At 49.0% G+C, this 15,214-nt stretch overlaps 2 protein-coding genes across 2 annotated transcripts in view; one reads left to right on the top strand and one right to left on the bottom strand.

The window, feature by feature from the left end:
• Positions 1-15,214, top strand: part of PCDH15 (protocadherin related 15) — an 855,028-nt gene that overhangs the window by 7,944 nt on the left and 831,870 nt on the right. The gene's annotated exons all lie outside the window — the stretch shown is intronic.
• On the bottom strand, positions 2,196-4,864 carry LOC128852749 (basic proline-rich protein-like). Its single transcript, XM_054072249.1, has 2 exons — positions 4,321-4,864; positions 2,196-3,397 (listed from the first exon to the last, which is right to left on the bottom strand). The coding sequence occupies exons 1-2, from the start codon at positions 4,862-4,864 to the stop codon at positions 2,196-2,198; spliced, it is 1,746 nt and encodes a 581-aa protein (XP_053928224.1).

Raw genomic sequence — 15,214 nt, 5'->3', positions numbered from 1 at the left:
CAGAATTGCTTAAATTATAAGTAAGCCCATACAAATGTTTAATTAATGGGTCTTGACACTTCAGCTTGTAATTCCTATTCTCTTATTAAAACCATTCACCAAATTTGAAGTCGAAATTAAATCTTTCTCTAATTAAAAGCATTACTTTTCAAATAAGGTTGTGTACTGTGACAAGCACTCCTGAATTCTGCACTAGTACAAAAACTCCTGAGCTCTCCAAGTTGTAGGTCTTCTGTGTAAGCCAAGAAGATTCTGCTAAAATCCCTGTGACTCATCTAATAACAGTAGCAAGACATACCTGGGTGCTGCAAAAGCCATCTCAAACACCACAAGGTATTTTCCTCATACTCAACACCCCTGTGCTTCCTTTTCTTTCTCCAATGCTTAATCTGAAAAACCTGGATGTTTAAGAAGCCTGCGAGAAGGAAAGTATGGCCTGGAGAGGAGAGAGAATAAAAGCTGTTACACAGGTTTCCATTCACCTCTGTGCGTTTAAACCGTGCTGAGGTGTGAACTATGAGCGTATTTCCATAGTGGATGTTGCCATGTAAACCTTTTAGAATCCTGGAAAGCATTAGGACACAACAGGCGTTAAAATACATGTCAGTATCATTTGTTGTAGGGGAAAGGAACAAAAGGCCCCATCTAAATCAACAGGTGTTTTGCTTTTGACTTCAGAGCATACCTGGGATGAAATTTTGGACTGGGCTGCAGCTGAGGGATTTAATCTGGATTCACACAGGTGGAATCAATAAGGGAATCAATCCCAGGTGGCTGACCCTGCGGGCAGCTGTATGGGATGGTCCTGCACTGCCCGCAGGGTCTGCTCATTCTGCATCTGCTCAGCAACGGCTTTGCTGCTTATTTGACTCCTCAGTGATGGTATTGAGCTCGTTAAAGGTGAAGGGAACGCTGCCAGGTTATTTTCTGCTGATTTAGAGTTGAACTTGTGTCACAGTTTAACCTCAGCCACCAACTAAGCACTCAACAGTTGCTCACTCATTCCACCCTGGTGGGATAAGGGAGAGAATCGGAATGGTAAAACAGAGGAAAACTCATGGGTTGAGATAAAGATAATTTAATTGGGAAAGCAAAAGCCGCACAGACAGGCAAAGCAAAACAAGCAATTAATTTCCCCACTTCTCATCGGCAGGCAGGTGTTCAGTCATCGCCAGGAAAGCAGCAATCCATCAAATATCATGGTACTTAGGAAGAAAAATGGCATCACTCCAAATGCCTGCCCCTGCCTTCTGCCTCCCCCAGTTTTTATGTGCTGAGCATGACGTCCTGTGGTATGGAACATCCCTGGGCTCAGTTGGCATCAGCCATCCCAGCTGTGTCCCCTCCCGACTCCTTCTGCCCCCAACCTGCTCACAGAAAAGGCTTTGACCGTGTGTAAGTCCTGCTCAGCAGTGACTAAAACTGTGTGTTATCAACCCTGTTTCCAGCACGAACCCAGAATGTGGCCCCATACTGGCTACTGTGAAGAAAATTAACTCTGTCCCAGCCAAAATCGGCCTAACTGGCATGCCGTGGGGTCAAGCAAAGTTACTGCATGGAAAAGAGCAGAAGTATGTGGCTTGGGAGCTCAGGGAACTTTTTTTGCTAGTAGAGCCACTTTAAATAGCTGCCATCCCGTAGTCTGACCGGTGTCATTTGCCCTTGCTCTCTGCAGCTGCACCACTGCAATGGTCTGTCCGTGGGACTGCTGTGAGAAATGAGATCGTGGAATCGACTCACGCTAAACCCAGCCTAGGAAAAAGTGAGTGGTGGTAACCAGAGTTGGTTTCCCGCGGGAGACCGGCTTTTTAAGTCAGACCTGGAAAAAAAAGCTAACAGGACAAAAACTGATTTTCTGAGCTGTGCCCTACTCGTGTTTTCACCGAGCACGTGCGGTGGGAAGAGAAGCGGTATTGGGGTGGTTGGATTCTGGCCAACCTCAGTCTCCTTGGGATTTTATTGGTTTTTTGTGCTGAGCGGAAGCGTGGGGCTGCCCTGGCGCATCGCCCGTGGGCTCACGGCAGTGTTCCCCCAAAGGCAGGGGAGAAATGTCACCGTGGGCCATTAAAAGTTTAATCTCTGATACGGGGCGAGTCCCCGATTCCGCGGGTCCGGCCTCTCCGGGGGTTTCCTTCGTTCGCAAAGAATGTCACATTTAAGCCTGCAAAGCTGGTGTATTAAGGAAACACCTGCATTTAAAGCAAATGACCCCTCCGGGAGGGCAGCGGGCGCTTTACAAACACCTCTGGCTGCCAAAGGGGCGAAGGCAGCCGGCGGCAGTCCCGGCACAGCGCTGGGAGCGGGCTGGGAGCGGGCTGGGAGCGGGCTGGGAGCGGGCTGGGAGCGGGCTGGCACCGCCTCGCACCGCCTCCCGCACCGCCTCCCCTTCGGCTGCTGGAATTCATATTCATTTCCACTTGCTGAAATCCTGCCCCGCTCCGGCCCCGCGGCCGTCGCTTCTCTCTATTGGAGACTCCGGCGGGTGTTGTTACCCCAAGGAGGCAAAAAATCGGCGGAGCCTGCGATCTTTTTCTGGGGGGGGGCTCTGCGGGGAGGCGGCTGCAGTTCGCCCGGGCCGCCAGGGGGGCACAATCGGCCGCGATCGGCGCCCGCCGCTCCGGCGTTGCGGGCGGGGACACGGCGGGACGGCCCCGGGCCGGGAGGAGGTGAGGGCGCGGTGGACGCCGTGGGGCCACGGGGCGCTGGGGGATCCTGGGGTGTCGCGGGACGGGGTGCTGAGGGGTGTCTTGGGAGGGGGTGCCGCGGGACGGGATGCTGGGGGGTTTCTTGGGGGGGGGTGCCGCGGGACGGGATGCTGGGGGGTGTCTTGGGAGGGGGTGCCGCGGGACGGGATGCTGGGGGGTGCCTCGGGAAGGGGTGCCGCGGGACGGGATGCTGAGGGGTGTCTTGGGAGGGGGTGCCGCGGGAGGGGGTGCCGCGGGACGGGATGCTGGGGGGTGCCTCGGGAAGGGGTGCCGCGGGATATTGCGGGACCGTGAGATGCCACGGGACCGTGGGACGGGATGCCGCGGGGCCACGGGATGCTGTGGGATGCCATGGGTCAGGATGCCACGGGACGGGATGCCGCGGGACGCCACGGGATGCCATTGGATGCTGTGGGATGGGACGTTGTGGGACGCCACGGGACGAGGCGCCACGGGACCGTGGGATGCCGTGGGATGCTTTGAGATGGGACGCTGTGGGAGGCCGTGGGACGGGACGGAGAAGCCCCGTGCCCGGTCGGAGGACCTTATCCTCCTGTCTCCCCGCCCGGGGGAGCCGCAGTGCCGCGGGAAGGGGTCCGCGGGTGGTGCCGTCCAGGGGAGGGGTTGGGGTCCCGCCTCGTCAGCCCGGGGGCGCCTCGCCTCGAACCCCGCGGCCCCAGTCCTTCCGAAAGCTGCTTTAATTATTAGCGTCCTTACGAAACTCGGGGTTTATTCAGCTGCTATGCGGACAATTTGCGGTCCATAAGTCTACCTTAACGTTGGGATCTGAGATGATGTTGAGACAGCAAAGATTTACATAGTCTTCCTCACTTGAAAGATCTGGGGTTATTCTCTTCCAAAGGTTTTATGAAAGGCGGTGGCGGTTTAGCTGCTGGAATTTAATGGGTTCAGGTGAGCCCCGTTTGAAGGCAGGAGGGGAGTTTGGTAACTCGGGAATCGCGTTTCCCGGCTGGCGCTGCTGGGGAAAGCTGTTCCAGGTGTGTTGGGGCACAGGCGTGTCCGTGCTGCCCCGCCCCGGGGATCGGGGGGAGGGTTCGCGTTCGAACCCAGCGGCGTTAGCTGCCGCCGCCCCTTCCGGGGTCCCTGGGGGGTCTCCCCCCCCCCCCCTTCCCGGGGTCCCTGGGGGGTCTTCCCCCCCCCCCCTTCCCGGGGTCCCTGGGGGCTCTCCCCCCCCTTCCCGCGGTCCCTGGGGGCTGAGCCCCTTTGGAGCTCGTGCGCCGAGGTAGGAGCTGCAGTCGGGGCACCCCGGGGCGCAGGGACCCTCGCGGGGAGCGGGGCAGCCCGGTCACTGCCCCGAGCCGCGTTCCGGCGGTGGGAACTGAGGAATCGGCTCGGAATAGACAGGCCTACAGGTGGCATGTGGGGATAAGGAACGGGCGGAGCGGGCGGTCGCTGTGCGGAGCGTGTCGGCGATGCGGAGCTGCCGGCCCCCTCCCGGGGGAGGGCGGCGCAGGGATGCCCGGCGCCTTCGCCGACGCTCTTTCTCCCTCCCTTCTCCCCCACCCCGGTCCCCCTCCCTGTCTCTCTCTCCGCCGATTCGTAAGGCGCGGAGCGGGGAGGCGGCGTTGAGCGCCCCCGGGGCCGCGGGAGGGACCGCGAGGAGGAACCGCCGCCACAGCTCTCCCGAAGTTCTCCCACACGGCCCCGGCCTCGCGGCGGCCCCGAAGTTTCCCGGTGGAAGGGGGTGAGTGCGGGGCGGGGACGGGGTGTCGGGGGTGCTCCTGCGGCTGCCCCGGCCCGGGCACCTCCCGCTGAGCCTCGGGGGGGGGATCCGCACCGTGGTCTCCTCCCGGGGACGCGGCACCGTCCCCTCCCCGGCAGAGGAGAAACGGGGACCTCGGGCGGTGCGGCTTTAAAAGCGTAGGGTTAATTCGAAGGGCGGCAGAAACGCGGCGTTTCGGGTCGAACGTCTGCATAGGGTGACGGGTGAAGGAACCGGAGCAGTCGGTATTCGCTCCTGCGGCGCCGCCGCCGCCGTCCCCCGCGGGTTCGGGAGGCGCAGCGCTGCCGGAGCGGTGCCCCCTCCCGAGGCGCTGGGGTGCCCTGCGGGGCCCTGGGGCTCCCGGCGGGCCTTTCACACACCCCGGGGGTTTGTTTTTCTTTCCCCGTGCCCGCTCGGAGCTGTGCGTTTGGAGCATGGCGCTAACTTGGTGGAGTTGGAGCCTGGGGAGCAACGGCATCGCCTTTGGGAGAAAGAGAGAGAGAGAGGCGTAGGGGTGGCGTCCCGGGGGGACCTTTGCTTTGCGGAGCGTTTGTGTCTTTAAGCGTTTGCCATTATGTCAATTGGAACGAGTGGTGGGGTGGTGCGAATCCATCCACACCGGCTCGTTTAGACCCCACCGGCGGCGGGGGGAGCTCGGCAGGTGCTCCCGCCTCTCATCCTTAAAAGTTAAGGTGGAAACATTTCCCGATTTGTTTCCCCCCCCCCCCCCCCGCGATGGGAGAAGGTTTGTGACGTGCAGAATCCTCGCACTGCTCTTTGGGGAGGCTGCGGGTTAACTGAATATGTTTTTCACTTTGTCTGGGAGCTGTTTTGCTTTCTGATAGCTGGAAACTGTGGAAAAAGAGAGATTTAAAAATAAAGTCAGCTTGTAGAGTTGAAGTGGTAAAGGAAATGTTCTCAAGATCCCACGTAGCAAGCTGGGAATGAATGCAAACTGTTCCTTGCCCTGTACCTCTTCCAAATTCGGTTCTCTCTGAAAGATGCTCTCTCCTCCTGCTTCCCAGCAGAGCCCAATCTGCATGGTTCGTCAATCACATAATGGAAATGAGGTGCCTAAGGAGGCAGCGGGAACGCATTGGTGCTGCAGCAGGAGCGAGTCTGGCTGCATCCGTAGCCCAGCACGTGCAGTAATAGTGTGGAAATCCATCCTGCTTTAAACCTGTTGTCAGGTCACAAATTTGAGGCAGGTCACTCCTGGATTGGGGACTGCTGCCCCTCCGCTCCTGCTTCAGCGGCTGTTGGTACGGCGAGCCCCTCACGGCACCCTCCGGAAGGCACAGTGACTGTAGTTATTCATACCTCGTTTTCAAGAGAAAGACCATAGATGAGTAAAGAGATACTTGGAGTCAGACGAGGCTGGCGTAAATCACTATTTGTAGGTCGGTAGTGCAACTCTTCACATCCTGATACCGAGTACTTTTTCTGCACTTTTCAAATGACAACATAGACATGCGTTTGGAAAAAATATGAACGTGTCTAATACCTTTGTGAAAATGGGAGCAACCTCCTAAACCTCTCAAAGGTGAGTACTGATCCGATGTGTGTTTTGCAGATAGAGGGTTTCAGTCTGCTTTTTGAGAGCATCACTGTTGTCTGTTTGTCCACCATCCACTAGCTAAGCATCGTGTTGGTTGTGTGAATGTGTGTGGGGTTTCTTAAGTCTGTTTAGGCACTGATTTTTCTGTGCTCTCATGGAAGCCCGAAGGACAAAGTCTGAGTTGCTGTGTTGTGTACCCGTGATGTGTTTGCGTTTGCTCCTTTGTAGGGTAGCTCGGGGCTGTCGGCTCAGGGGTGTCTCTTGGCAGAGACGGCTACGCCGTGGTGTTGGGTGGGTGCCTAGGAACCGTACCATGGAGTGAAGTGTTGCACTTCAGAAGCAGATAGAGGACTGGATTAGGGGATGTAAGACTTTACCAGGGTTTATTTAAGAGAACGGATACCAGACAAGAGTTGGAAGTTGACCAGACTTTTTTCCCTCAATTTTAAAAATAAATTTTCTCTGAGTTCCTTGTGTATTGCTACTGGGACTTGTATGCTTCAGAAGTTAGGTTTGTATTTAGTGGGACATACTGCCTAAAAAATAGGATCCTTTAGATCACTTAGTGCAGCTGTAACAGTAAGCCTGATATACAACCCACTGGTTTGGCAAACAAACCCTTTTTACCCCATCATGGTGGCTTTTGGATCTTTATCAAGGCTTCAAGCAAACTTAACGGAACCCTGGCAAAATGAGGCATTACTTTTGTGTGAACCAGTTAGTTTTCCCTAAAAAGTAGAATGTGTAGCTGAAAACTGAACTAATAGCCAATTAATGTGCTTCTCCGTGCTTACAGAGATCGGTGCGCAGATGGGTAACTCAAGCTTGAAAGCTGGATCTAGCCAAAAGGCTGCTTGATTAAAACCGGGTTTACTAAATGTGTCCTAATAATAGTTTATGAATGCAGTGTGTGAACCACAGAAAACAGTGAAGTGGAAAGGACTATTGCTCAAAATTCTTCAATCAGACCTTCCTCTTTTAATTAAAAATAACTAATCAACTGATTGATGAAGGGGAAAAAGCACCTCACAGGTTTATATATCGTTCATTTTGCTGCTAATAAAACAATCTATTTTATGCGTTTGTTGATATGAAATCTTTTGGGGAAGGCTGTATTGAATGCCTAAAAAGCCTGCTCTGGGAGAGAAGATGCTCCTGTGTGACTTCAGAGGCTTAAGTGGTTTATTATAAGAGACTTCACAAAAAATACTAACTCAACGGTAGTTGGATTTGATTTGTCTTTTGGCAGTTTGGGCAGTTGGTGTAATCCTGTTGGCAGTGGGTTTATGTGTTTCCTACCTGTTAGGATTACACGCTGTTCTTTGACGCGTACCTGACTGAATTTTTTTTTTTTCAAGCTGTAACAGAGAAGTTAGAACAAGGTCTTTTAATTACAGGGTAGAAATCTCAGAGTAAGGGCTGAAGCCCTTTAGAATAGTGCAGTTTTCGTATACGTATAATATATTTGACCTTTATATGACACCTGTATATGTACAAAATATAACTTCGGGTGTGTGAGGGAGAAGGGTTTTCTTTCTGGATCCACCTGAAGAGGAAAAAGCCATGAGAGCATTTGAGAAGGGTGACCTGTAGCTGTAGGGTGGCTACATTTGCCGTGGACCATTGTAGATTCCATTCCTGTTCTTAGAGGCTCCACCTGGTCAGCGTGACTGTCCTGAATCTTTGGCTGCTGTGGATGATCTTTGTTGGAGGTGCTGGGACAAAGCAAATCCCCAGCCCTGGGAAGGGGTGAGCAGGGAGCCAGCCTCTGCCCTCCAGGCGGAGTTGGAAGGGCAGATGGAGGCTGTAATGGCTCGAGGTTGTTGGAGGAACTCTGTCTCTGCCGCCTAACTCTTTGGAGAAGGCTTTGAGGGCCACGGGTGCCCAGGTAGGCTAGTAGCATTCCTCAGTTAGGAAGCCATAGCTGTGAGGAGGGCACGGACCAGTGAGGAGCTGGGTGCCAGTCAGGATCTTGCCTTTGTGTAAAGCTCCTGCCTCAGCCGTGCTGGCTCAAACTGGGAATTACTGTGCTGTTGTTATTGGAAGTTTACATTAGCAGTGTCAAGACTGGAATTGTAGCCTCAAGGTGAACAGAGGAACCCTGGGCTTTCTCCTAATTCTGCTTGGAACTTCAAACAGACGTGCCTTGCTGCAGTGGATGTTCGCCTGAGGAAGGGCTGCGGACGGCTGTCTTCCCCCAGCCTGTTTTGTCTGTCATCAAGAGAATGCCCTGCGACAGAGAGAGAGACAGCCTTGGTTCAAATGAATTCCCAGAAATAGTGCAGTCTGAAGGGCAAAGAAAAAAGAGAAACAGAGGAAACTTCAAAGTGAAGCGCCACAAAGACTACGGTTATTTTCTGTCACTGGCAAAGTATTAGCTTATTTTTTATTTAGTTCTTACATTTCATTTCCGTTTCATTTTCTAAACCATTTGAGATGTTGGGAGAAGAAACTGGAGTAAAAAGACAAAGCTGACTGATAAAAGCTGGTAGAGGACTTCTGGGAAGGGTATAAGGAGAAAAATATTCCCGATAAAACAGCTTCAGGAGCTATTGCAGTAAGGCGGTAGCGAGTCCTTTCTAAAATAAAAAGAAGCTGCCTTTGCTGAAGTGAATAATTAATAGAAGAGAAACATACAGCCCATTCATTTTATTGTTGTGTTTATTTATTATTTTGGTGGTTAGGCAGTCAGATTTGGACGAGAATTTGTGATAAAATAGATCTGTTTTTCCAGAAATGCACATTAGCATACATTGCTATTAAAAAAACCCACAAACCCACCATTTTCTCTAGCGAGTGGCTTAAGAGCCAGGCTCCAAGGCTGAGCGTGTAAATAGCGCTCTGGAGGATCTGGGAGGGTGGTGGAAGGAGGGTTCTTAATGTGTCCATTTTATACACTTCTTATTGTGGTAACTAGAGAACCTTCCTGCAAGTCAGGTTATTGTTCGTCTCATTTTCTTCATCCATGTTGTTCCCAGTCACGTTTTTCAAACAGAACAAAGATGCTTCTTCTTAGTTTGTTTTCAAATGATGGTTCAGTGCACAACCACTGGAGTGCTTTTAGTGATTTATTCCTCTGGTTGGGATGTAGAACTGCCGTCTTTTACCTCTCCGTTGTTTAATTTTGTCTGATGCTTTTGACAAAATTATGGATGTTGATCCCAGCATGGCAGTGCAATTTGAGTAGTTGGTGACAGCATTTTCTCTTTGCCTTCGTTTCCCTCGCACTGTATCTTGAGAAATGGTACTTCTGTCTCGGTAGTTGCTGTCTCCCACCTGGCGGCTGGTTCCATTGGGCAAGAGGGAGATGCTCCTGTGTAAGGTGTCTGGTGAGCTGTCGTGTGGGAGCACTCTGAGTCCTGCTGAGCTGCTGGCCGGTCCCCAGCCTCGCCTGCAGCACCCAGGCGTTGTTAACTCTCTGCCATTGGATGATTGTGCGACTCCAGGTTTCTTTCATCCTGCATCACACAAAGTAGGAGCCCCCCCTATTTCCAAGCTAGCGGTTCTAGTTAAATAAAGGGGTACTACTTGGATAGCAGCACCAAGTTTTGATGGCTGATGAGCAGCGATACAGGGCTGATCGTGGGCAGACTGTGCTCTCTCCTTGTGGGTCTCGGTCTTGGCTGTTATTTGCAGGGGTATTTCCTGAGTCAAGCGCCTGTCAGGGGAGCAGGTTGCTGTATGTTAATTGCTACAAGAGCTGTTAAAATTTCAGTGATGTATTTTAGAGTAATGGTCAGAATGGTTTTGTGAAGGACCTTCTTCATGACCCTTGTGGAGAAAATAAATCTCTTGTAAACAGAGAAATTAATTATTCCCTGTCAGAAGGAAAAGAGAGATGCTTTAAATAAACCCAGTGCTTGAGTATTCTGATGGTCTGAGCTCAGTGATTTTGATGGAGCTTTCTTTTAACTGCATCTTGTGCATTTTCTATCAACATCTATGGGATTGTGTAACCTTATACCGTAGTCATTCTGGTCCCTAATGAGGAGGGATATGCTACACCTTGGACATTTCTGAGTCTGTCTGGGTCAGAGAATTCCTCTAGGTTACCATTAGCCCAGAGTAGTTGTTTAATCTGATTTGATTTTATTGGAATCTGTGGTAGCAGCAAGGCTGACTGGGAACGGGATCTTTGGGAGAGGCGAGTGATGGAGAGGAGCTGGGAAGCTTTTCAGCTGAAGCTGGGAAAGGCCTCACCCATGCTGGGCCAGCAGTTTCTGTCTGAACGGCAGTAAAATGGCGATGTTTCAGTGCTGCGCTAGTCCACGCTTCACTTAGCAATATTGCTGTTACATAGTTAAGCGTATATAGATATGTACTGGTTAACTCTGACAAGTGTTTGAGTTGTTGAGTACTATGGCAAGCGCTGATTCCCAAGAGTCTCCACCGAACAGACCTGTGCTTCATCTGGGAAACTGGATTTATAGCTTATTTTTTTTCCTTTCAGTTTTTGAGGAATATCAAAGCTTGAAATAACTTCCTTGGATATCTTTGATGTCTGGTGGTGTATCTGACCGCATGAAATAACTCGTGTCTATTCTCTGCTGTTGTCTGAAAGCAGTGGTCGTGAGTTTGGAAAATAAAAAAAAAAATAGCTGTGCGACAGCACAGTGGCAGTAATTAGAATATGGTATATTTTATTTTTGTTGTTACATCTAAAATAAGTGTAAACACAAGCTAGGAATGAAACCTATGTTCTAATGGAATTGCATATTGACAGCTTAAGTGCCGTGTGTGTGACAAGGAAAAATGAACAACTTGATGCAGAATTACAGTGTTGCCTTTGAATTTTGTTTTTATTTTTTAGGCTTTGTCAAATAGAAGTGGTAGATGGGTAAGCAGAAGTTAAAGTGCTAAATGAAAGCCTATATAGTCTTAAAGTATTAATAAAGAAATACTTGATTTCTGTAGAGTGTAGAAACATGAAAGTCTGGGTTCTGTCTCTGCACCACAAAGGTTTGGCTTATGTAGTACTTGAATATTTATGTGTTCTCGTAGTTGTTGACTGTTACCATGTGCAATCTTAAGGCAATAGCTGTTTCTCCCTCTTTTGCATCAGAACGGTCCTTTGGGCCTGTGGTTTCTTGGTGGTGCGAAGAGAACCTTTACACAGGAGGAGCTGTAAGAGGATCAGGATGAGCTGCAAACCAGTTTTGTGATTTGGCATAGGTTTTGCTGAAGCCTATTTGTGTGACGCGAGTGGAAGTCTCGTCTTCCGGCACATGGAAAGTAAGCGTAGTCTGGAATACAAGCTCCCAAGTGGGATCCAGCAGAGAATCACATGGCCTCCTCCTAAAATATCTTAAAGTGAAATGAAAAATATGCGAGTTGTTTTGAAGTAAACTAACTGATTTTTAAGGCTTTGGGGAGTTTGTGATGTTGAGTGTCTTGGACTACTTCATTCCTCGAGGTCACATGTACACGCCCTAGGCAGCTTTCTGCCAGCGAGGGACCCTGCACAGCACTTGTTCCTTCAAAGAAGCGCCAGCTGTTTTCTGAATCCATTTATCTCTTGAGATCTTAGTTATTTATTTAATTTTTGCAAATAACATCTTTACATCTCTAAGATCAGTCTTAACTCTGTTACTTGTGTCGACTAGCATAAATCTGTCTGTAATAACAAACGCTGCAGTTCTGATGGTCAGGGAACTTTCCAGTGCTCACTTGTTTCACTTAGCCTGGAGGTTTTTTTTCCCCCCTGTAGTTCCCCAAATACACCGTAGGGCAGTGGATAATCTTCTTCAGCAGCCTTCCTTTCCTTCTCTTTAATTTTTTTTTTATCTTTCCTACTAAGATTTGAGAGCAATGCATTGCATGAGAATAGAACTTCCAGTTTGGAAAAAAAGAGGTTTTTTTAGCACATAAAGTGAAACAAGATTATTTACATAAGTACTTAAAACTGAATAAGATCTGGATAAATGCACCTGGTGATTTTGGATGGTGGCTGCTTCAGGAATTTTGTTTTTTAAAACTGTAGACTTTTTAATAAAATGGGATTTATAACTGGTGAACCACTAGGCAGAACTTGAGCTTGTAAAGATCTCTTGTATTTTGAAAAACTCCGGAGAATAAGATGGTGTTCACTGCTGTTCAAACCACAGTTTCTATTACACTTCAGAGCAGAAGCAGAGCATCCAGCCTCCAGGAATTCTGCAGCAGCCTCTGTCGCAGAGTGGTATCTTTCTGCTTGGCAGCCAACTCAGGAACCAAAATGCAGTGGGTTGAAAGGCTGGTGTGGAGCAGTGTTTCTCCTCCTCTTAGCAGTTCATCTAGACTTATGTAGGAGCTTATCTGGATAAGGGAAGATTAAAATATGGCAGTTATGGGAGGATCAGAAAAGCTGACCTGCTGTTGCAATGGTCTTTGTTCATCTTGGAAGGTAGTCTGGAATAATCTGGTGGGACTGAAGCTACTGAACAGATCAATCCATTATGTACTTTACGAACAGCTTGATTCAGGCTTTGTCCACTGACACTGCAATCTGCATCCGTTTTTGCTTTCTGTCTGCTTATAATGAAGCAGGGCAAGACAGTGCCTAGATTTGCCTCATTGAATGTAAAGGATGCAGGATTGTTAAAATCCCTTAATAGCACTCTTTTTGGTGGAGACGATAATCTCCCTTGGAGTCTTTGATGTCTATTCTAATATCTTTGAAGGTATATTATGAAAATAAAAGCCTTCTAACTCTTAAGGGAGCCCCCTGTTGAAGGGAGCCATCGGTCAGAGATATGGGCGTTAGGTCCTCCTGCCCTCCCACCAGTTATTGAGATAGAGACAGTTTATGAGTTGGACTGTCGGCTACAGAGGGTGTCATCAGGGGCATGAAACTCCAGGTTCTTTCTGGAGATGTCCTTGTATCACTTCTGTGCAAGCGATTAGCAAATTATTTGGGTGGTAAATAAAATGTGAAGGCCTAGTACAGAATTAAATCAATCCTCCATGGGGCACATACACCAAGGCAAGCTGGGACTGAGGATTTGTGTTCTGCGTAGGAAGTAACCAGGTCAGGGCAACTGCTGGACTGCTTGGAGATTCTTTCTGACCTGAATTGGGACTGACGTTGGTTGTGCCAGAGGGAGTCCCTGTGTGCTGTGTGGTGGTGGTGATGAAAGAAGTGCTGCGTGCCTGGAATTCTTTTTCTTGTAACTTTGCATTTGCTAATGGGAGTGCTACTGCCTCAGTATTTCAGAGTGAAGCAAGTATTCGGTTTGTAGTTAAACCCAATAGCTGTAGTTCATCTAACGTATTTCTCGTGCCACTGCACACAAACACGTCTCTGTTCCTGTGCCAGGAGCATCTTCGTGTTATTGGGGCCGTTGAAGTACGTGAGGTGCTCTGGGAGATGTCCAGCCTTCTGAAACGAGCAGAACTGAAGCTACTCAGTGGGAAGACTGAGAGAAGAGCAGATAATACTTGAGGTGTTTCGAGTGGTGTTGTACAGTCTTGGAAAAAATATTACCTGTCTGAGGTAAAGTTGTAGTGAATTGGCCCCAAAGTTTCTGCATTCATTTAGTGTCTGCTGGAATTCTTTTTGGGCTTCAGTGTGAAGCCACTTTCTGTTTCCCCTGACACAGAAGGTACAGGAGAATGGGTGTGTGTGCTCCCGGTGGTTCTGTGTAGATGGGCGTTTATTTGTAATGCAAAAGAAATGAAACTTTTGATGAACTGAGTGAGTGTAGCTGTGGGCGCAGCACACAAGGTATTTGGTATTAAGATTGTGTAGATCCATCTTGTCAACAAACATTTGTTTGCAGTTCTTGTACTGCTGTATATGATCTTTTAGCAAAATCAATTACAGCTTAATATTACATGGAAAATTAAGAATAATGGAATGCATCACTAGGGTTATGTTGGAAGCAGGCAGGCTAAGACTGTTGTTCCTGAGCTAGTTTACTTGTAGTGATACTGTTTCTCTTTCTTCAGTCTCCTAATCAAATTTTAACATGAGGTTTGACATTTACATGACATTCACATCTGTAGAAACACTGTTTCCTTTTCCCCACTGCTCCGTTCTCTTTGATTTAACATTATGCTCAAAGCAGATGAGAGGAGAGAGACTGTAGAAGGGAACTGGTAAGAAATGATGAATGTAACACCCTGGTTGTGTTCTTGAGGCTGACTACAGCTGCTTTAGGCTCTTCGAAGGGTGGGGGAAAGGCTTTACTCTACAAATTGGCAGCCTATTTCTGATCCCTTCGTTGTTTTTAGCATAAGTAGTTTTGCAGGGTTAAGAATAGCATGCTTCTTGTTGCTGGCGTAGATGTCTTGATGCGCCGATAGCAGGGCCACGTAGTTCCCTAGCACCAGACTTTAGAAGTTACCGAGTTGCTCCTTTTATTTCTTTTCTTCCCCATATGCACTAAGAAGAAATTGTAGGGTTGTGTTGTCAAAAGCAGTGAGGCCGCTGAAGCAAACCACGCAGGGTTTTGCCTTTAGGCTGCTTGCTGAGGCAGTTTCTTGCACTTGGTTATGCCATTTCCTGATGAGGGTGTGGGGTTCAAGAACTTTGGAAAGAACTTGCAGCCTGGGATCACTCTGTATTCTGGAGCAGTGCCTTTGGGGAGCACACCTGCAGTTCCAGGTGGGTCAGGGGCTCCAACAGTACCTCTCATTTTACATGGGCTGATGGGTATATCCACTTGTGCAGGGTTAAATCATTTCTAAATCATTTGAAGAGCCGTAGAGGAATTTTTAGTTCTTGTTCTGTGTGCTCTGCTCAGATTGGAGCTGGTATGTGTCTATGTGCTTGGTGTTCATAAACGTGTATTCTTTTCCTGAGAAATGGTGGCGTTCCTGGGCTTATGGCGAGTTTTTTGCGTGGAAAGGAACAGCTTAATGTGGATGTTTTGATAGATAAAACCCGGAGTAGCCACTGAAGGAGTGTAGCTGCCCTGAGCATTACCGATACCAGGGCAAGAAGGATTAACCTACATTTATATATATAACGTAAAGATTTTTCAGATGCTCCTAGTTCCTCAGTCTGATTGCCGCAGCCTGTTCTGTCGAGCTGTAAGGCAGCCTTGTCTTGCTGCACATTCTTCAATAACTACATATACATTTAAACCTGGTTCTCAATTTCATAACAGTGTCGTGTCTGTCAAGCAGTGCTAGAGGTTGAGTAAAACAGTTTCTCTACTTCAAAAATACGCATCCAAATGTAGCTACTTAGAAAACAAAATCTGTACATTTCACACATCACAGGATCTGGAGCTCCTGGCAGCGAGT

Source organism: Cuculus canorus, chromosome 7 (assembly GCF_017976375.1).
Source record: "Cuculus canorus isolate bCucCan1 chromosome 7, bCucCan1.pri, whole genome shotgun sequence".
NCBI classification, from domain to species: Eukaryota; Metazoa; Chordata; class Aves; order Cuculiformes; family Cuculidae; genus Cuculus; species Cuculus canorus.
The sequence above is the reverse complement of the archived record's forward strand: the minus strand, read 5'-3'. Positions and strand labels throughout refer to the sequence as shown.

Excerpts from the sequence above, each read along its gene's own strand:
- LOC128852749 (XM_054072249.1), bottom strand. The coding sequence starts at position 4,864 with ATGCTCCAAACGCACAGCTCCGAGCGGGCACGGGGAAAGAAAAACAAA. Across the intron at positions 3,398-4,320 it reads GGCGGCGGTTCCTCCTCGCG|CTTTCGGAAGGACTGGGGCC; the intron begins GTCCCTCCCGCG and ends TAATTAAAGCAG.